The sequence below is a fragment of the Eleginops maclovinus genome, chromosome 13 (genome assembly GCF_036324505.1).
Source record: "Eleginops maclovinus isolate JMC-PN-2008 ecotype Puerto Natales chromosome 13, JC_Emac_rtc_rv5, whole genome shotgun sequence".
NCBI classification, from domain to species: Eukaryota; Metazoa; Chordata; class Actinopteri; order Perciformes; family Eleginopidae; genus Eleginops; species Eleginops maclovinus.
The window spans coordinates 16,927,648-16,945,358 of record NC_086361.1 but is presented as its reverse complement, the minus strand read 5'-3'; the positions used below and the strand labels follow the sequence as shown (position 1 = coordinate 16,945,358).

The following is a 17,711-nucleotide window of genomic DNA, read 5'->3' as shown; positions in this document are numbered from 1 at the left end:
AGCAAATGCATGCTTTATAGGATCCCTAGTTTTATCCATTTAAATCATCTTTATCCAACAGGTGAAGGAAAGTCATAAACAAAACACAAACTTAGTACAAGCCAGGAGAGTCCAAAGGATATTAAATCCATTTATGCAAGATTGTTTTAAAGTTCACATCAAATCAAATTCATCTAAAAGTCTTTTACGCTTTTTTGCTCTTCACATCTTTAATTAAGGTGCCATGCTGTTAAGAGTTTGACATAAAATGATGAAAGTAGAGCCAGTCCATTAAGATCTGAGCATATTGAAATGATTCAGAATAATCTGAAACTTAATTATGTAAGAAATATTCACTTCCACTCGATAAACCAAAAGACAACATTACATCAATGACATCAATATGCACATTAGTTTCCACTTTGCTAGTGCTAAAACTAAAAAAACAGGGGAAAATGAGAATCTCATTTCAATAATTGAAAACACATCTTATTTGCCTAGTAAAATAGCTGATGCTTCAGTATGTAACAGCATAGACTACCTATTAAAATTCCAAAGACACCACAACTATGTGGACTGTATCTTTTACAAATGCTCATGCAATAGGTGACAACAACAGGTCACTATCTGACTTCTGTTTCACTCATTTTATTTTGTATTTTCAGGATGACAAGGCAGTAAACTGTCAGACTACTGACTTATTAAACTTTTTAATAAAGATACAACTCATATAATGGAGATGTATACCCCTCTTCACCCACTTTGTCTTTTGAATGAACTTAGTAAGTTAGAAACCATATTTATTTTATACTTTAAAGGTTTTAATGCTGACATAGGTCTAAATGGCAGCTTTTATAACCAAAACACATCATAAAGTTACTTATACGCCATGCCCATACACATATGAATTTATCTCAACTAGTGCAGTTGAGGATCTAGAACACTTTACATGGGGTGGCAAGAGGTCATGGCAGGGTGGAATGGGAGGGCGCACAGTATGTGGGATTTTATACTGTATATAACTTGTGTATTATATCATGCCCAAACACATGGGTTCTTAATGCACAAGAAGAGCAAGGCCAGTTTTCAAACACAACAACCGGTCTAGGTTTTTGTGAATTGCCCTCCACGATTTTATCGACTTATCTATGTCTTATGACAACTGTCTGTGTTAATCTTTGCAGTGAATTTTTTTTTTACATAGCCTGAGTGAGTGCACGTGCATATTCAAGTAAATACAATTGTTATTGTAGTCGTAATGTAATATGCTAAATACAACAAAATGGGCTTACCTTCCCTTCCATTCCCTTCCCTTCCCATGCCTTGCATTAAAACGTGGTGAGTTGCGCTCTCCTGCGCAGTTACCGCAGTCTGTACCCGCTCGAGCAGCTTCTTCCTCAGAAAGAGAGCCGCTCACTCACAGAAACACACCGTCACACTGGTAACATGTCAGACAAGAAACAGACCGTGGACCTGGGCTTACTGGAGGAGGATGATGAGTTTGAGGAATTCCCAGCCGAGGGTAATTTTATAAAGAAAATATTGTGCATCATAATTTTCTTGTTTTATTTTTTACTGGCTATTTGTACCTGTTTTGGTTCGCTGCTGGGCCCTTCAGGAGTGACTCAGCTAGCCTAGCCATGTTAGCATTAGCTTGCAGAGTCTTTCTTGTTACACGCCACAAAGTCATAACACGTATATTACTTATACCTTCACTAAACGTGTCGACTCATAGAGCTCACTGTTCTCCTATCTTACAGTCATTGTGCTTGTATTAATCCACATTCACGTATGTTGTTCTGACAGAATCGAGGCATTAGCTATATTGCTAAAAGCAGTGCTAACTAGCTAAAGAGTTAGCCATTCAGGTAAACACTGAGCATAATCCCATGAGGTGAACGTTTACACTCAACAACACCTATAGTGTTTTAAAGCCTTTTTTTGCCTAGAATTCAGGATTTGTCACCAATACTATGTTTTTAATTTCCCACTGTATAATTCCTAGATTGGACCGGGCTGGATGAAGATGAAGATGCTCATGTGTGGGAAGACAACTGGGATGATGACAACGTAGAGGATGATTTCTCAAATCAACTGAGGTATCAATATCAATACATTTCAAAATCTTAAGATACATCCCCTCATTGGCTGTCAGTTTTATATAGCACAGCAAATCAGAAAATCATTATAATGCACTGTGGTCACTGATAATAATCAACATTAACAGAAAATACATCTCATACATCGACGACCTTTCATCTCATACACTGTACTACAGCAATGTAACAACAAGACATTGAACCTTGACAGATTTCGAAATATAAAGATCTTGTTTCATTTATTGTTTTAATGCAACACAGGGTTGCACAACAGAAGTTAGCTGTGGACTAGCCCACCAAAATATACTCGAAAAACTTGACGACACAGAACATCACAACTATACCAGCAACAGTGCGTTCCTAAAGTGCACTTTCTGAAATTGCAATAGGAGGAATGCAAACAAACAAACAAACAAACAATTGAGAATTTGCTCGGCAGCCAACATGGCTGGTACTTGCATAAATTGTACAACAATGTTTATGTCTAAGCACCAAACGGCCTCCCTATCATCTCTAGATTAAACTGGTGACATAATAACTTAAAAAGGGGAAGACACCATCTTCCCACGTTTGCGCTTAAACTTAAAATCTAGATTTTGTAATGTGATGCTATTTACTTTAAACAGCATACATTATAGCCAAAAGCAGGTAGGTTGTCGGTAGTGATTTTAAGCTTCCTGGCCATCTACCTTAAGACAGCTGAGAGACATCACAGCAACATACAGACACCATGCAGGTCTGTGTGGAAGATAGGATTTAACTTCAGGTGTGTTTTTATTTAGATCTGTTTCATTTATTTCCTCTGGCAAATTTAAAACATTTCATATAGAAATGGTTATATTGCTATTTTTTGTTTGATTTTTATGAAGATAATTTAATTAAGAGTTTCCATTAAAGAAAGGTTACAACAATGTTGGTGAATGCTGACAATTTGAGTTCGTAAGGGAAAATTTAATCTGCAGAAAGTCAGATCAGAGTCTGTCATAAAAACTGCCATTGGTGCATCTCTATTTAAAAAAACTTCGTATTGCAGATTTCTCTTTGAACTATTCATTGTTGATCAAATTCATGCATCTTCAAGTTGGCAATGGCATGAAACAAATAGTGTGTTTGCACTCTTGGTGTCTTACTTTGCACCCAACACGCAGCTCCTCCTTAAATCTGAGGTTGTTAATTGCTCGACAGCTGCATGTTTCACTTGTATCTGAAATTGTGCTTTAAACACCTTGAAATTCACAAAGTTATCATGAGATCAGTCATGCTTACACTCCATTTGTTGGATAATCAATAACTGTTGAAGTGGCTGCTCTGTTTTTATTTGATTACTCTTTAGATAGTAATATGCTGTTGTTTTATTTAGGCCAATTATGAGAGCCATGCTATTAAGCTGTTTCTTAAAGATATCATTACAGTTAAAGGGCACAGCTGCCATATGTAATCATCAAATCTATAGCTGCACGCATTATGCAATATTTCTATATTTTTTCACTCCCATCTCTTAATGGTTCTTACAATCAATAGCAGAGGGTACTTATGCCTCCACCGCCCACCTGTAATCATTTAACTTGATCTTTCTGTTTTTCTTTTACTCCCTGCAGAGCGGAGCTGGAAAAACATGGTTACAAGATGGAGACGTCTTAGTGGCTGACGAGCCTTTCAGTCTCCGATGACATTGGATATGGACATTTATATTTGATTATTACTGGTCGATCCCACACCGCCAGAAGACATTTGATGATGATAATTTGTTTCTTTTTTTTGTAAGAAATACTGATGGAAGTAAAGTGTTTTGAGAAATAATTTGAGTGTTTTTACTTACTGAATACTACAGCAGATGACATTTAGAGTTAATAATTCTGCTAATGTTAACATGTTGTTAATATTTAATCTGATCTGGTGCTGCACTGGTCTTATCTGGAACAACTGGATTCCATTTCTTTAGTAATCACAGAAACTTTGCTGTAGAATAATATTTGCAAATGAATACCCAATAATTGCTTTCATACTTCAATTTTATGGCTCAAATGAATGGCTAAATTTAACTGATGGAATGGTTATGACCAGAAAATCAAGCATTCGCCCTGCCGTTTCACCTAATGTTTCCTGCACTGCTCTTATTCTTAGATGTAGAAACTATATCCATCCATGCAGGTATTAGTTTCTGTATGAAAGATGTCTGATATGGCTTAAATATCTACAAATTACAGTCTTGATAAGAGCTTTTGATCTCCGAGGCACACCTGCCAAGTCAACACGGTCTACCTGTAATGGACGGCTTGTTATTGCCCTCTGACACAATGTGCATTTATTTCGAACTGCATGAATTTTGCATGATTTTACTCGAGTTCAAGTGCACATCAGAATTTATCAAAGATATTTGTGATCATTTTTTAGCAACCTTACTTTAATATTAGGCTCTGTTTACTAAATCTGTCAAAGGGATGTCAGCGTGACAGGAAGAGAGGAAAAGTGTACACGGGGAAATGGAGATGTACATAATCTGTGCGCAGTGGAAGTACACACAATGCATACAAGTGTGTGTAAGTGTGTTTGTGGTGCATGTTCCTCACACACAGAGGCAGTTCCTGTATAACAGACCCCTTCCCTTCTCAGCCCCACAGCACTGGGCCGAGTCCCTGAAGGAGAGATTATCCACTGCCGTATTTGTCAGAGGCAGGGAGGGGGTCTCAGCATGGGGCCCCCAGCCTGCCTTGCCTGGGCCTGCCCCTACTGCCAGCCAGGCCCTTCTCTTCCGCTTTACACAGCGGGGACTCTCGTACTGAACCAGAGGCCAATTTATCCCCGCCACACTCCCCCGACAAAATGATTTCTCTCAGTGTTTTGTCGACTCTCAGTCCCAGGGTCCTAATGAGCTGAAATAGATGCCAGTAAGACGGAGGCTGCAAGCGCCGCTTTCATCCTGAAAACAACATTCATCCTCTGCCTGGAGAAGTGCAAAGTAACCTAAATACATTTTCTCAAGCACCATATTCTATTTTTTGTACTTCTATTAATTGAAAATGTATTTTTTCCGATGTAGATACAAGTTACTTTGATTGATTTAGTTTATTTTCAAAACACACGATCAGCTCAAAAAGTCATGCTGTGTGTTCATACGGCAGGAAATCAAAGTCAAGTCCTTGAAAAAAATCTTAATCAAGTCAAATTTAAATAAATACTGTAGATAGGGTGAGAGACTTTAAACCTCTACAATACAATCAGCCTTTCCTGATCATTTTCTCGAAATTGAGCGTCCCTTTTTTGAAACATGAAAAAACTAGATGTGGCAAAAAATAATAATCTTGATGCAACAAAATTCCTCAAACAATTACTCAAATTACTAATGTATTCGGTGTGGGAAGATTGTTTAACCAGCAACTACTTCCATTAAGAAGTCTAGCTGTCCTTATCCAGTGAATGAAGCCAAACATGTTCCTGCTTGCCTCCCATTACCTCCTGTATCTGAAGGCTAAAATGAAGAGTAATACACCAGTTTCTACATTACAGACCTCATAAACTGTTGATGCAACAAAAGTATCATGGTTTTTACGACGTGTTAAAATCAAACACGTTAAATCATTTAAAGTTTGACTGTAGCAGGGCTTTATGATATCGAGCCACATTTAGAATCATTTCCTCACCACCGCCTTCAGCCTGTGGGTAGCCACTCCTAGTAGCTTTTCTTTGTTTCCTATTATGGTCTGATTAACCGCACAATTCACTGTTTTGCATCAGTTTACATTTTGAAAGAGTTTTTCTGCACTTCAAAGTGTCGCACTCAGATTTTGGCATTAAAGGCTGGAAAAGGTGGAAGTGGAAATCTGCTAGCTCAGGTCAAGTGTTTAAATGTTGGCTACTGAAAGCAGGATGACAAGCATCTGACAGTCTCTCGTTCTCTTCTGGAAAAAGGCAAAAAATCCTTGTTTACTACTAGTTATTATCTCAATCAGCTGCATATCACAGCCAAACAGCTCTCCTGGGCCCATATTATGATTGAAAAGACAATGCTCCAGCTGCTGCTGATATACATGTCAATAAAGAAAACTAATATTTTGTTGGCAAGTGCTGCGGGAAATTGAGCAAGGTCACATGCTCATGAAGTGAACTAAAAGAGCTCTGACTCGAACATAGGTGATCCTCAGATCTGTTTATGCCCTTGAAACTAAGGGCCCTGGGCCAGATGATTATTCTAAGTGTTGGGAAGTCGGTGAAGTGAGAGAATTGGTAAGTGAGAGCAACAGAGGAGGACCTGTGACCATTTTGTTTGTGCTGAGAGCATGAGATTGGTCCCTTGTGTTTGACGCCATGAGGGCCTCGATGGGCCCTCAAATTTCAACCTCACACAGGACGCCGGCTTTTCAGTGTCTCTGCACTAGCTGTTCTTTGATCCAATTTAATAGTTTATTTAATTTGTGCAAGGATTTTTGTTGTTCTTTGTGACCCACATGATTCCCCATGACATGTTTGAAGATGCTCCCTGAGGCTGATATTGACTTACAGACGCCTGAATAACAATCTGCCAATAACATGATTGAAAGCTTTTGTCGTAAACATTTGAAACAATGGATTATTTTTTTAAAGAGTTGTCTTTTTGTTAGCGTTGGCAATGTTTATTCTTCATTCAGTAATACAAGCTGAGTGTATTACTTTCAACTCATTACTTTCGGGGTCAGTCTATATGGTAACTACTGGATGCCGCAAATCCTGTAAACAGATTCTGGTCTTCATGTGACACTAGATTTTTCAAAAAGCATTTTTTCTTATTTGCAAATCGTTTTTCCCCCGGCCCACGCAGTTCTGAGACCACATGACTCCATGCGAGAGAGCAGCCAATGGAACTGTGGCGAAGACAATTTCATAACACTTCATGTTGGGAGATGGCAGATCCATTGTTCTCAAGGCCCACAGGCTTGTGGGCGAGAGTCCCTGCTGTGTCTACACAGAGGGAACACACCAGCCTCCTAGGCTATATTTTCCTCTTTCCTGCAGACACTGGAAGCTACTGTGACCATTCGAACTCTCTCCTCCCCGCTGCAGGCCCTGCTCTCTCTGCTTCTCCCCTCTCCAATCCCTTCACCACTGAGCCAGGGAAAAGACGAAGCTGTCTCTGCACAGCTAGGAAGCATGCAGCTGCTACTATAATAGCTGTAATTGCACAATTCTTTTGTTGGGAGGAAATTAGCGGCAGGGCTACAATACTACTAAAACCCCCCAAAAAACCTCCAAGTAAAGATGGTGGGGAGAGAGTTAAAAAAAAAAAGACACTCGGGATGCGTTCAACACTGCCAACCGACTGCCGAATGGCCCACACCTGCACGCTCGCACCCCCGCTAAAGTAAACACAGATAATAAGGTATAATTACTTTAGAAAATAATAACGAGGAGCAACCCTTCAGAGCCCCCTTCTCTTGTCGACAAAGGGCTGCCTGTTTATTGTGGGGGGTGAAACAGCCCCAAAGGACGCTGGCGAATGTCCCATCAAAAGACCTGAGGGCCCTACTGAGGGTCCCTTATAGGACAGCCTTCATTGTCAAGGAGGACCGGGGCTTTTAAGTCGCTTCTACCCTAACTGCCTCAATTAACCAGTATGGATTGACCACAGGCTACTTTTCCAGCTCCATTCATCGTCATCAAAATGATCCTGTGTTTTTTTGAATGGTTTTCCCCTTTCTATTTTATAAGACGAAATCCAGAATACTTATCATCAAAAAACGTACCTATAATATCATGTGCAGGTGAAGTACAAAGGATAATAGAAAGTCTTTTAAAATAAAGCCTTTCACATAGGATCAGAATGAAGGGATATTCTACCTGAAGCTGTGGATATTACATGCTGTATCTTATGGTTTTATTGATGCCTTTTTAGGTATTCATAATGTTGGTTTCTCAGTATTATGACGTCGTAAGTCTTGCATCTTTGCTATCTTCACATCAATGACAACAATAGAGAAAAGTAAGGCCTCTGGGACATAAGCTCGGCCATTTCCATAAGAAAAAGTCTCTTTAGCCCAAATGACCTAATGATCTGCTCCAAAATTGAATATGCTCTTCACTGACCCATGCTACTCCATTCTACCATGTTTCATTGAAAGTCTGTCAGGTAGTGTTTTCAAAATCCTGCTGACAAAAACAACAACAAACCACCTCGCCACATATACAATATCTTGGTTCCATGCTTTGCTGGGAAAACGTTTTATTTGAATCATCACAGCTCAGCTAAAAATGATGATAAAGCCATGTGAACTGGTGGACATGACACTGGATATTTAAGACAGTGTGGGATCACGCTGCAGAATCACCGTCACTTAAACCTGACAGGATTTTAACCCGATGTGACATGTTGGCACAGAGAAAGAAACAGATGGGTATGTTTCAGTTTAACGCCATCCCTGGTGGTTGAGTCACTATGAAAACACAAGGCTTTGGTTTGATGTCAGGATGAATTATGAGTGCCAAATTTCATCCGTGCAGTTTATGACATGATCCATCTCGCAGGTCTTTGACACATAAATGCATCATTTCACAAGGGTAAAAAACTTAGAATGTATGTAGCAGTTTGTACTGCCCTGCAAGCATACGCTATATATTAGATGAACTGACTTTAGACCAGAATCAGAGCAAAATACATATTTTGCAATGGTCATGTGTTTATGTTTTGGGGAAAAGTAGAATCCAAATTTGAAAAAACCTTAAACTGGATCATTGTGCCAGATTTAGCTATGAGCCAATTTTCATCTGCAATGCCTGGGCAGATACAGACAACATGAATTTATATGAAACACCATAACAAAGTGTCCATGTCAGTAACAATCATCCAGACAAATCTACATATTAATAACCACATTAATCCAACCAGTTATAGTAGCCTACATCTAGCCTACGCTGCGAAATAAAACACATTAGTGAAGTAGAAATTCTCCCTAAGTAAATGTTTTGCATATATTTAACACAAGTCTTAGTGGATTCCTGTACTTTTATCAACACAAAGGAGGGATAATAGCCGCTGTGATTAAGGGTCTAATGTAAAGTGAATCACTGTTGCATGTGAGTCATTCTCATGCCATCATTAAACCTCAATGTGCAACCGAGCCGAACGGCCCTGCGAGGATGGCAGCGTGTTTTTAACTGTGACGTCTGCGGCAACAACACCCCCCCGCTGCGTTTCCTTCCCGTACACCCATGATACCTGGCAATTAGGGTGTTTGTTTTTTATTTTTACTCCAGAATTGTACCCCCTTCCCCTCCTTATACCTCCAATATTTGAACACACAGCCATCCACCTGTCCTGCTGCACTTAAAAGCATTGGACAGTGAAGGAAGAGAAATTAATAGGAGCGACAATTTAGACACCGGAGAGGCTTTTTCCGCCAGAGCAGTAAAGCACACTTGAGGTTATTATCATCTCTGGTGAATTATCAGGCCTCCGATAATTGTAATTAATCAATCATCAGACTCACTCATGCACTCCCATGAAACCCAGCGTCACTGTAGATCAACCTGAACAGTGGTGACCTATGAGAAATCAATGTGCAGCCATGATTCAAGTCAATCAGTAGAGCTTCTTCCACTTGGGTCAAGTAATTAGATGGTTAATTACATGACGCAGTACCTGCATGTAACCACACAAGAGAGGGAAACAATTGCAGGAAGAAGGTTCATTAAAGACATTTCACATGGCAAAATCCAATTCAAGTAAACATTTAAAGGTTGCAGGACAAATCATCCCCCCAGTTCACATCGATCATTTTCACCACATTTGACCAAAAGAACTTCTCTGTGGCCTGTTTCAAAACAAAAGCACATGTTTTAAAAGAGAGTACAATGACAGACAAACACTTAAAATAGGATATAACTTTCTCTCTCTCTTTCATTCTTCTCTCTGCCTTTCATCACTCTCTAACTCTCTTGCCCACACACACACACACACACACACACACACACACACACACACACACACACACACACACACACACACACACACACACACACACACACACACACACACACACACACACACACGTTGTTAAGGCTGGGTGGGAGGCCTTGGCCCAGCCACAGTCAACTGGTCCCAGTCCTAACAAGGAAACAATTAATCATGTGTGAGCGGCTGTCTGAGTGTCTGCTCTCTGGACAACAACAACACTCAGCCATTTATCTCCCCTCGAGGCAGGACAGCCAGCCAGCACACCACACAGGCATGCACTCTCTCATCCTCACACACTCACAGATGTGGAAGAAGAAGGACAAAAATGCACACTCTTCCAAATACACCCAAATGTGCAAAAGTGTACCCATGCAGAGCATACACACGAACGCTCGGAAAACACATTAATGCAAGCACATGGACACTTTCAACATCGGCCATTGCCAACGCACGCAACACACACACACACACACACACACACACACACACACACACACACACACACACACACACACACACACACACACACACACACACACACACACACACACACACACACACACACACACACACACACACACAGGTGCTTGCTGTTTTGTCATCCTAATCAGATAGATGTCAGCACTTCCTAATGGTCATGATGACATATACAGGAGCTACATGTTGCCCCCTCACTACAAATCCCTGAGATCAAAGCCAGACTGAAACAACTCAACTCTCTTTCTTAACTCATTTGCCAGCGATGCCTTTTACCGCAGTTGCCTTTGATATCTTGAACTCTGTTTGCTGTTCGTTACGCAAAAACAGAAAGGAAGGACTGGGGTATTTTTTTTGCACTCCTCTGGGATGATGGAGCAAAGTTAAGTTGACAGTCATTTCATTTCAGGAAATGTAGTCCTCTCTAATTTAACTCTTGGTCTTCCGACATGGCAAGGCAGGTTAAGAGTGAGCTAAAGCAGGCAAGACTTAGTGAAATGATATAGGAAATGTGTCGTTTATTCCTTATTGCTGCTTCTACATTAGACAAAGGGTGGTTTGAGGATGTGTGCATGTGTGGTTGATTGTGTCCGAACATCATGTTAGTTTGAGAGTGTGTTTTTTTGGCGTATGCACATCTGTATATGTGTTAGTGCATGTCCAACTTGGTGAAAAAAAGGGCCTTAAACTTAAAGTGGAGCAAACAAAGAGGCCGGTGTGTGTTTCAGGATGGGGCATCTGGATGGCATCAGGAGAGGCTGGCAGATTGGTAGTGACACAGGTTACTCCTGAGGTCCCTGGTGAGGAACACATTGCCACAGTCTGTAGAGAGGAAAAGGAGCTTTGAAGGGCCACTGCGTAAAATGTTTTCATGAAGTTAGTTTCTTTATTACACCACCCACCTCTGGCTGCAGATACAGTTGCACTTTGCAGGTGGACTGTTGGTTTGAATGAATTTGGAAATGACAAGGAAGTAAAATATAAAGGTTGTGTGGCACAAACTGTACACTGACCTTGAAATTTGATCGATCATGTCTTGCGATTTCAGTTGCAAGAAATTATCGTTTGGAGATGCTTTGACAGAATTCTTTGGAAACAAATGAGAAAAACCTGTTCACAAAATGTCCTCAGTACTAGGGGCTAAGCCTAAAAGTAATAGTAGTAAACAGCAGCTAGTTAGCTTATTTTTGCCTAAAGACTGCAAACAGGAGGAAACAGCAAGCCTGGTTCTGTTTAAACATAGTGTAAAACAACACATTGGGGTTTTGTAGAACCAGACTTTTCATAGGGGTTGGTGGATGAGCCACTGAGAAAAATGTGTTGAATTGCGTTACCTTTGGACAGCAGGCTAGCTCATTCCCCGTGTTTCCAGTCCTTGTGCTAATCTAAGCTAAGCTCCGTACAGATATGAGAGTGCTATCTATCTTCTCATCTAAAGCTCGGGATGAAACTATTCCAAGAGTATTCCTGAGACAGGTGTTTTTCTATAGATGGCAGAATGACATCTTAGCGTCTCCGATCAAGTGTGCGGAAAAGATGAAGAGCTAACACATCTATACAACAAAACCTTCAAAGGCATTTAATCACACTATTCATGTTACATTCTAAAACTTCCTGCGCCAATTCGAACTTCAATTAAGTCATTTAGGCGAATGCGACCATCATTCTCTCGCTGCCTCTCTCTCAGTCCAGGTGGCAGCTTGACAGGAAGAGGAACAGGAAAAGACTTAAAGATTTGCTGCTGCTCTCATTCTCCTTCAAAGACAAATGACCCTCTGATCATTTCCCACAATGCTCCTTGCACGGAGGCCTCTGTGATCAGTGGTTATGAGAAAGCGCAGGAATCTGACAGATAACTGCCTCAACTAAGGGAAGAAGAAAAAATAAAAAGGAGGTAAGCCGCCTTTTTCTGCCTCTACCACCTACTCCCCCCGCCCTCATTCCTTCAGCGTGGTTTGCTTTGCATTTGTGGGAAGCATCTGGGTTCATTTATCCCAAACCAGGCAGGCTGGAGGACCCCTGTGCCCTCTCGGGTTGCAGGGTCTGAGCATGCTTCAGTGTGGGTCCTTGTTGTTGTGGAAGAGAGGAGCTTGAGCCTGTCTGGACCATCTCAAAGCTCCCATCCACCCCTTCCCGGGCTTCGCCAGGCCCCTGGCCCATCCCAATTGCCCTGAAGCATGGTTAGTGTAGCTCTTCATCTGAACTGAAAGATACTAAACAGATTCATCCAGAAGCTACGGAGAAGACAGCCCGCCTTGAAGTTGAGGTTGGCGGATGGAAAAGAGGGGAGAGTTTGCAAAGAAAGTAAAGCTGGGGCTTTGAATAAATGCATATCTGGGTGGGGCTGATTTGAACTTTCTTCCATGTATATGAATGCACATGTCAACATTTGCATAATGAGGCAAACGGATGCACACTACATCCGCCAATGTGTGCGCAGGAAATGCACTCCCATGTCTCGAGACCGCAGGTGAAATGCTTAAGAAGTCCATACAGCCCGAGTGTTTGGTGTAATCCGCAGTCCACTCCATGCCAAACGTCACTCCAGTTTATCAGGCTGCACGGCTGAATGGAAGCAGAGTGAATCTGGCTGGTTACTTAAAGTCATTGAGAAGTTATTCAAACACCCAGTTATTATGGTGTAAACAAAGGCGGCTTGTCACACGCTATTACAGATATGGTGTTTACAAGAATGCCACTTTAATGCAGTGCATGTTATGTGTGATGATTAAGGATAGTGTTTGACAACTAACTGATTGGAGAAATGAAAGTAGATTATAATAGGAAGTGTTTTGTTGTAAGACAGACAGCAGAGGCTTTGCATATTGAGAGAACTCCATTATTTTTGTTAATATGTGACTGATGAAGAAAGGACTTAAGAGCTTTATGTATTAACACAAATACTGTTCGCTTTATAGATGATGAACCACCATAGAAATACAAAGTGTTCAAAAGATGTATGAATCACTTTTTTAATGCTGATTTTATAAAAATGGCCTGACACATGTTTCTCCCATAATTTCTCTTCTCTTATCCTTCTATGCAAAACAGATTTGTCGTCCAACACTATCTGGGCAGTCAGGACTGTGTGGTTTTGGTGACACTTCGAAGTTATTTAAAACTCCCAATTTGGCAAGTGTGAAGTTTACAATGTTTTGTCTTTGCACAAAAGCAGTTCTAATCTCAGAATGTGTGTCTTTCAAATTCTAGGCTCAACTGGAATGACTCCGGCGTCATTCTTGGCGCTCACATGAAAAAATCTTAATTAGAGGGGAAGTAACATGGTTATAATCAAGTGGTTGCAGGTTTCTAGCCACTATGTCCGTCAACAGCCATGTGTCCTGCTGATGTGTCCTTCAGCAAGATATTCAGCTTCTCACAAATGAAAGATCTCAGGAAAAGCTGAAATTGTACAAAACAGAAACGTGATTCTTGGAAGAATTCAGTTGTGGGTTAGGTCACAGCAACCCAAATTGGGGACATACATTTTGATTTTGTCAATCTGACAGTAGAAAAAACCCCATCCATCTCAAAAGAAAAGTATTCTGCTCTGTGTAAGGTTATATATCACAAAACAAGTGGTTATAAACCTTTCTCTTCAGCACATTACATGGTCTGTAGCTCATAAAAAACATGTTTCCTTTTTGCCTGGAGGTAGATTTGAAACCATTCACTATTCAATAAATCCTCATGGTTTTTGTAGTACATCTGCAACTTTTGAGTAAGGTTTGAAAAGATAAATCAGATGTAATCATAGCAATCTTACTGTCATCAAATCCCACAACAAGACTACAACCAACAATGTGTTGGTCTGCCTCTCAATCCGTGACTTTTACCTTATCTGTGGAACTTATCCTCAAGCCTGGTTCCTAGTGAAGATATACATCTTTCAAAATGATTGACAAACAAAAGTATACAGTGCGTATCTTTCGGAGCAGCATATTAACACACATGTATAATTTATGAGTAGTAAGGCCTATAAAAAAAAACACATTTAGTAAAGGTGATACTTTGTTAATATTGCTGAGATCACAATGAGTCTAATCAGATTTCATGTTCTTATACTAACTGTTTTGTTTTGAAAAATTGATGTTTTACACCCTAAACAACACAAAACAATATAACACAATGCAACTTGCCACATCTTGCTCTTCATCAACCCCAGGATACGTGGTTTTGACAGAAAGTGACTCCAACATATTTTTCAGTTGTTTTCACATTTTAGTACTGTTGGCTTTCTGTCTCCATCCAATACATTTTAAAATGACATTAGGAATAGTACAGTGACTGGGAAACTGTATTCTTGAGTAGTGGAAAACAGGACAAAGCCACTGCCAAAAACTGCCTTTTTTTTCAGGTCAAAAATGTCTTACAAATTTGAATCTCATTACCATGTCATGAATACTTCTTTGGGAATCCATTAGGCGTTTCCTGCCTAAAACTACAATAAGAATTCAAAATTCATCCAAAAAAGAAAAGAAAGAATGGGAAATGAGAATAAAGCCCCAGCGAGAACATTACTGTAAAGCTGTTTTAGCTCTTTCAGTCCACTTTAGAAGAGGCAGGAAAAAAAGAGAAAGACTTGAGTGACTGACAGATGATAGTAATAAAAGTAAGAACAAACTGGCCATTTTACTGCGGTAGGGCCATTTGAGAAGGGATTATTAACTTGTCAGCATTTCAAACTAAGACACAACTTTTTTCCTGCAAAACACATCCCCATGTCTCTGTTACTTTTATTAGAAAGTCTTTAAACCTTTTGACCCCAGAGGGCCTCCGTTATTGGCTGTTAATAGGGACTCGCTGGTCAGTGGGGAGACCTAAGTGCCCTAATAATCATTTGTTTAGAGCTCGGGTCTATTTTGGCAACTCTGTGTTTAGTGTGGGTTAAAAATAGGAGGAGGTTGATCGAGACAGCCGTCCGCCACTCATCACTCAAGCTGTCAGGACGCGTGGGCCCTTGGGGACGCGGACAGGAGACCCCTCAAGCCATTGAAGTTCAAAGGTCGCAAGGTTTATCATTATTACCCACTTACTCTGTGGCGGCTGACAGAATCCCTGTTTGTGTGATTGCTAAAAATAGAGGCAAAAAACCTGCTCTAAACAAAAACATAATTTAACTGAAGGTCATTTTTAAAGATTTTATTCCGCATAAACAGTCTAGAGTTTCACGTGAAAGCTGTTAGACACTGTGGTTTACAAGTAAAATGTGCGGTTCATGAATAATACACGAGCAAAGCAAATGCAGCTACATGCTTACCACACCAAATGCCACAAGTAAGTGAGTTGTTTTGCTGGTGGATTGACAGTGATGGGAAATAAGATGTCATGGGTTCAAATCATTAATCTTGTCAAATATTGTTATACGACAGCGGAAAATACAGGTGTGGAGATTGCATCGGCTGATAAAACATTACTTACAGCCATTTTTCCAATAAGCCATGGACTCAGTGCTGTCAATATTTTGAGGGGGATGCGAGCTATGCCCTAGTGAAGGCCATTTTTCGAAGAGCAGAGAGCCTGCTGGGAAAAATACAGTGGTTCATGCTGGGTCTCCGGGAAGCTGAAAAGCCATCGGCAAAAAGCTATGAATTATTTTGAGCGCAAAATACATTTTCTTTGAAGACTGTCGGGCCATTAGAGCCCTTTTGCTCCCTTTTAAATTGTTTTTATGCTGTGAGTAATGTTAACCTTTGCTTTTGTAGTCACAAAATTCTCTCTGCACCTTTTTCCCTCCTGGCACAAAGCACAGATGGGCTGGAAAGGGTTGGAAATAAAGTATAGGAACCATTTACTGCGGGAAAGAATGGCTGTGTGAGGAAGGAACTGAGGCTTTTATTCTGACGTCTATAGACCTCTGTTCCTTGGTAGCTACAGTACAGTCCAGTGTGGGTAATAATAAATCCACTCAAAGACTATCCACTTTAAATATATCATAAAGCTTGAATTAATATTGCAGTAAAAACTTTTAAATACTTTGCTGCTATGGGCTCCAAAATCACATAGGAATTATCATTAAGTGCCATAATACATGCATTGTTGAATATAATAGTACATTTTTCAAGATGGTAGTTTATGTTATCAGTGGGATGGCGCATTACCGTATGGGCCCCTGGGCACAGACATAAAAAGGCCCCATAAAACAGAGCATCCACTACCCCCACATTGTTAGCACTTGTTTTGCATGTTGTTGTTTTTTGCATTTGTTTTTATAGCCAAATCTTTGTTGAAACGTTTGTTTTATATAAAATATTATAGAAACCATCATATGAAACGTAATGCAGAAATCTTTAACCAAGGCTTAGAAACATTAAACTTTAATTTGTGACTGTAAAGGTAAACATGAACTAGAACAAATGTTCCATCCATTAAAAAATACACTTGGGTGTTTTTTTATTTTTAGAAACACTAATTGAAACAGAACAATGGTATCAAGTTTTCAGTGATACATTGATCGCAAAAACGTTAAACTAGTCGTTGAATTAGGATGAAGCACCTGTGAGAGATGAATATGACATAAAGTAGACTGCTGTGTCTGAGTGCAGTCATTAGTTGTTAGGATTAGGGTAAAACACAGCAGGGAATATTCTATGGCACTTTCACTTAGTAGGTCAAGTTTGAGTCACAGAGACAGATATAGAAACTCTCTCTACAACACACATGATCGGCTCATTGAATGGACTTGACTTGCACAAGCCACTGATCTGCTGACCTCTCGTGTCCAGCTGATCCTCTTTATCCTCCTTTCGCTGCACCGGCGCGTGTCGTCACGCAGGAGGAAGTGCACGGGACTAGTTGACGGTCAGCTCGCTTTAGCATGGCAGGAAAGGTAAGATACGTTTTGCATTTAAGTTCCTACTCTTTGTGGGGAGCTGTTGCATTGTCAGTGATGGTGCTCGGTCCCGGGAGTGTCTCCAAGGGAGCTCTGCGCCGGTTATAATGTGTTCCCGGAGGGCTCGTTAAATGCCAGTTAGCTGTTAGTCTGCTAAGAGGATGTGCTAGAGGTTAACTCTGACCATACGGCAATGACATTGAGGCTTTACTGTAGCCGGTTAGCTAAGTTAATGTAACAGATGGCTTACAGTGCCTCATTTATAGTGAACTGTCATTCCATTATTGTTGCAAAGAGCAGTATTTATACTGTTGCTTCTTTGTAATGCATGCTGCTTATATCAGGCATCAGTCTACAGGTGTGTCCCTGCTAAATGAGTACAGGTAGTGACAGGTAACCT

At 40.4% G+C, this 17,711-nt stretch overlaps 1 protein-coding gene and 1 long non-coding RNA gene across 2 annotated transcripts in view; both read left to right on the top strand.

Annotated features, from left to right (window-relative positions):
- Positions 1-1,304: 1,304 nt before the first annotated feature.
- On the top strand, positions 1,305-3,878 carry LOC134874416 (uncharacterized). Its single transcript, XR_010167059.1, has 3 exons — positions 1,305-1,501; positions 1,985-2,078; positions 3,677-3,878. It is a non-coding gene; the product is annotated as an uncharacterized LOC134874416 (long non-coding RNA).
- A 13,357-nt stretch (positions 3,879-17,235) lies between these two features.
- LOC134875301 (electrogenic aspartate/glutamate antiporter SLC25A13, mitochondrial) overlaps positions 17,236-17,711 on the top strand; it is a 44,855-nt gene continuing 44,379 nt past the window's right edge. The window contains exon 1 of the mRNA XM_063899829.1: positions 17,236-17,308. Within this exon, the coding sequence (XP_063755899.1) occupies positions 17,297-17,308 (12 nt within the window). The 5' untranslated portion in view covers positions 17,236-17,296. The remainder of the gene's footprint in view (positions 17,309-17,711) is intronic.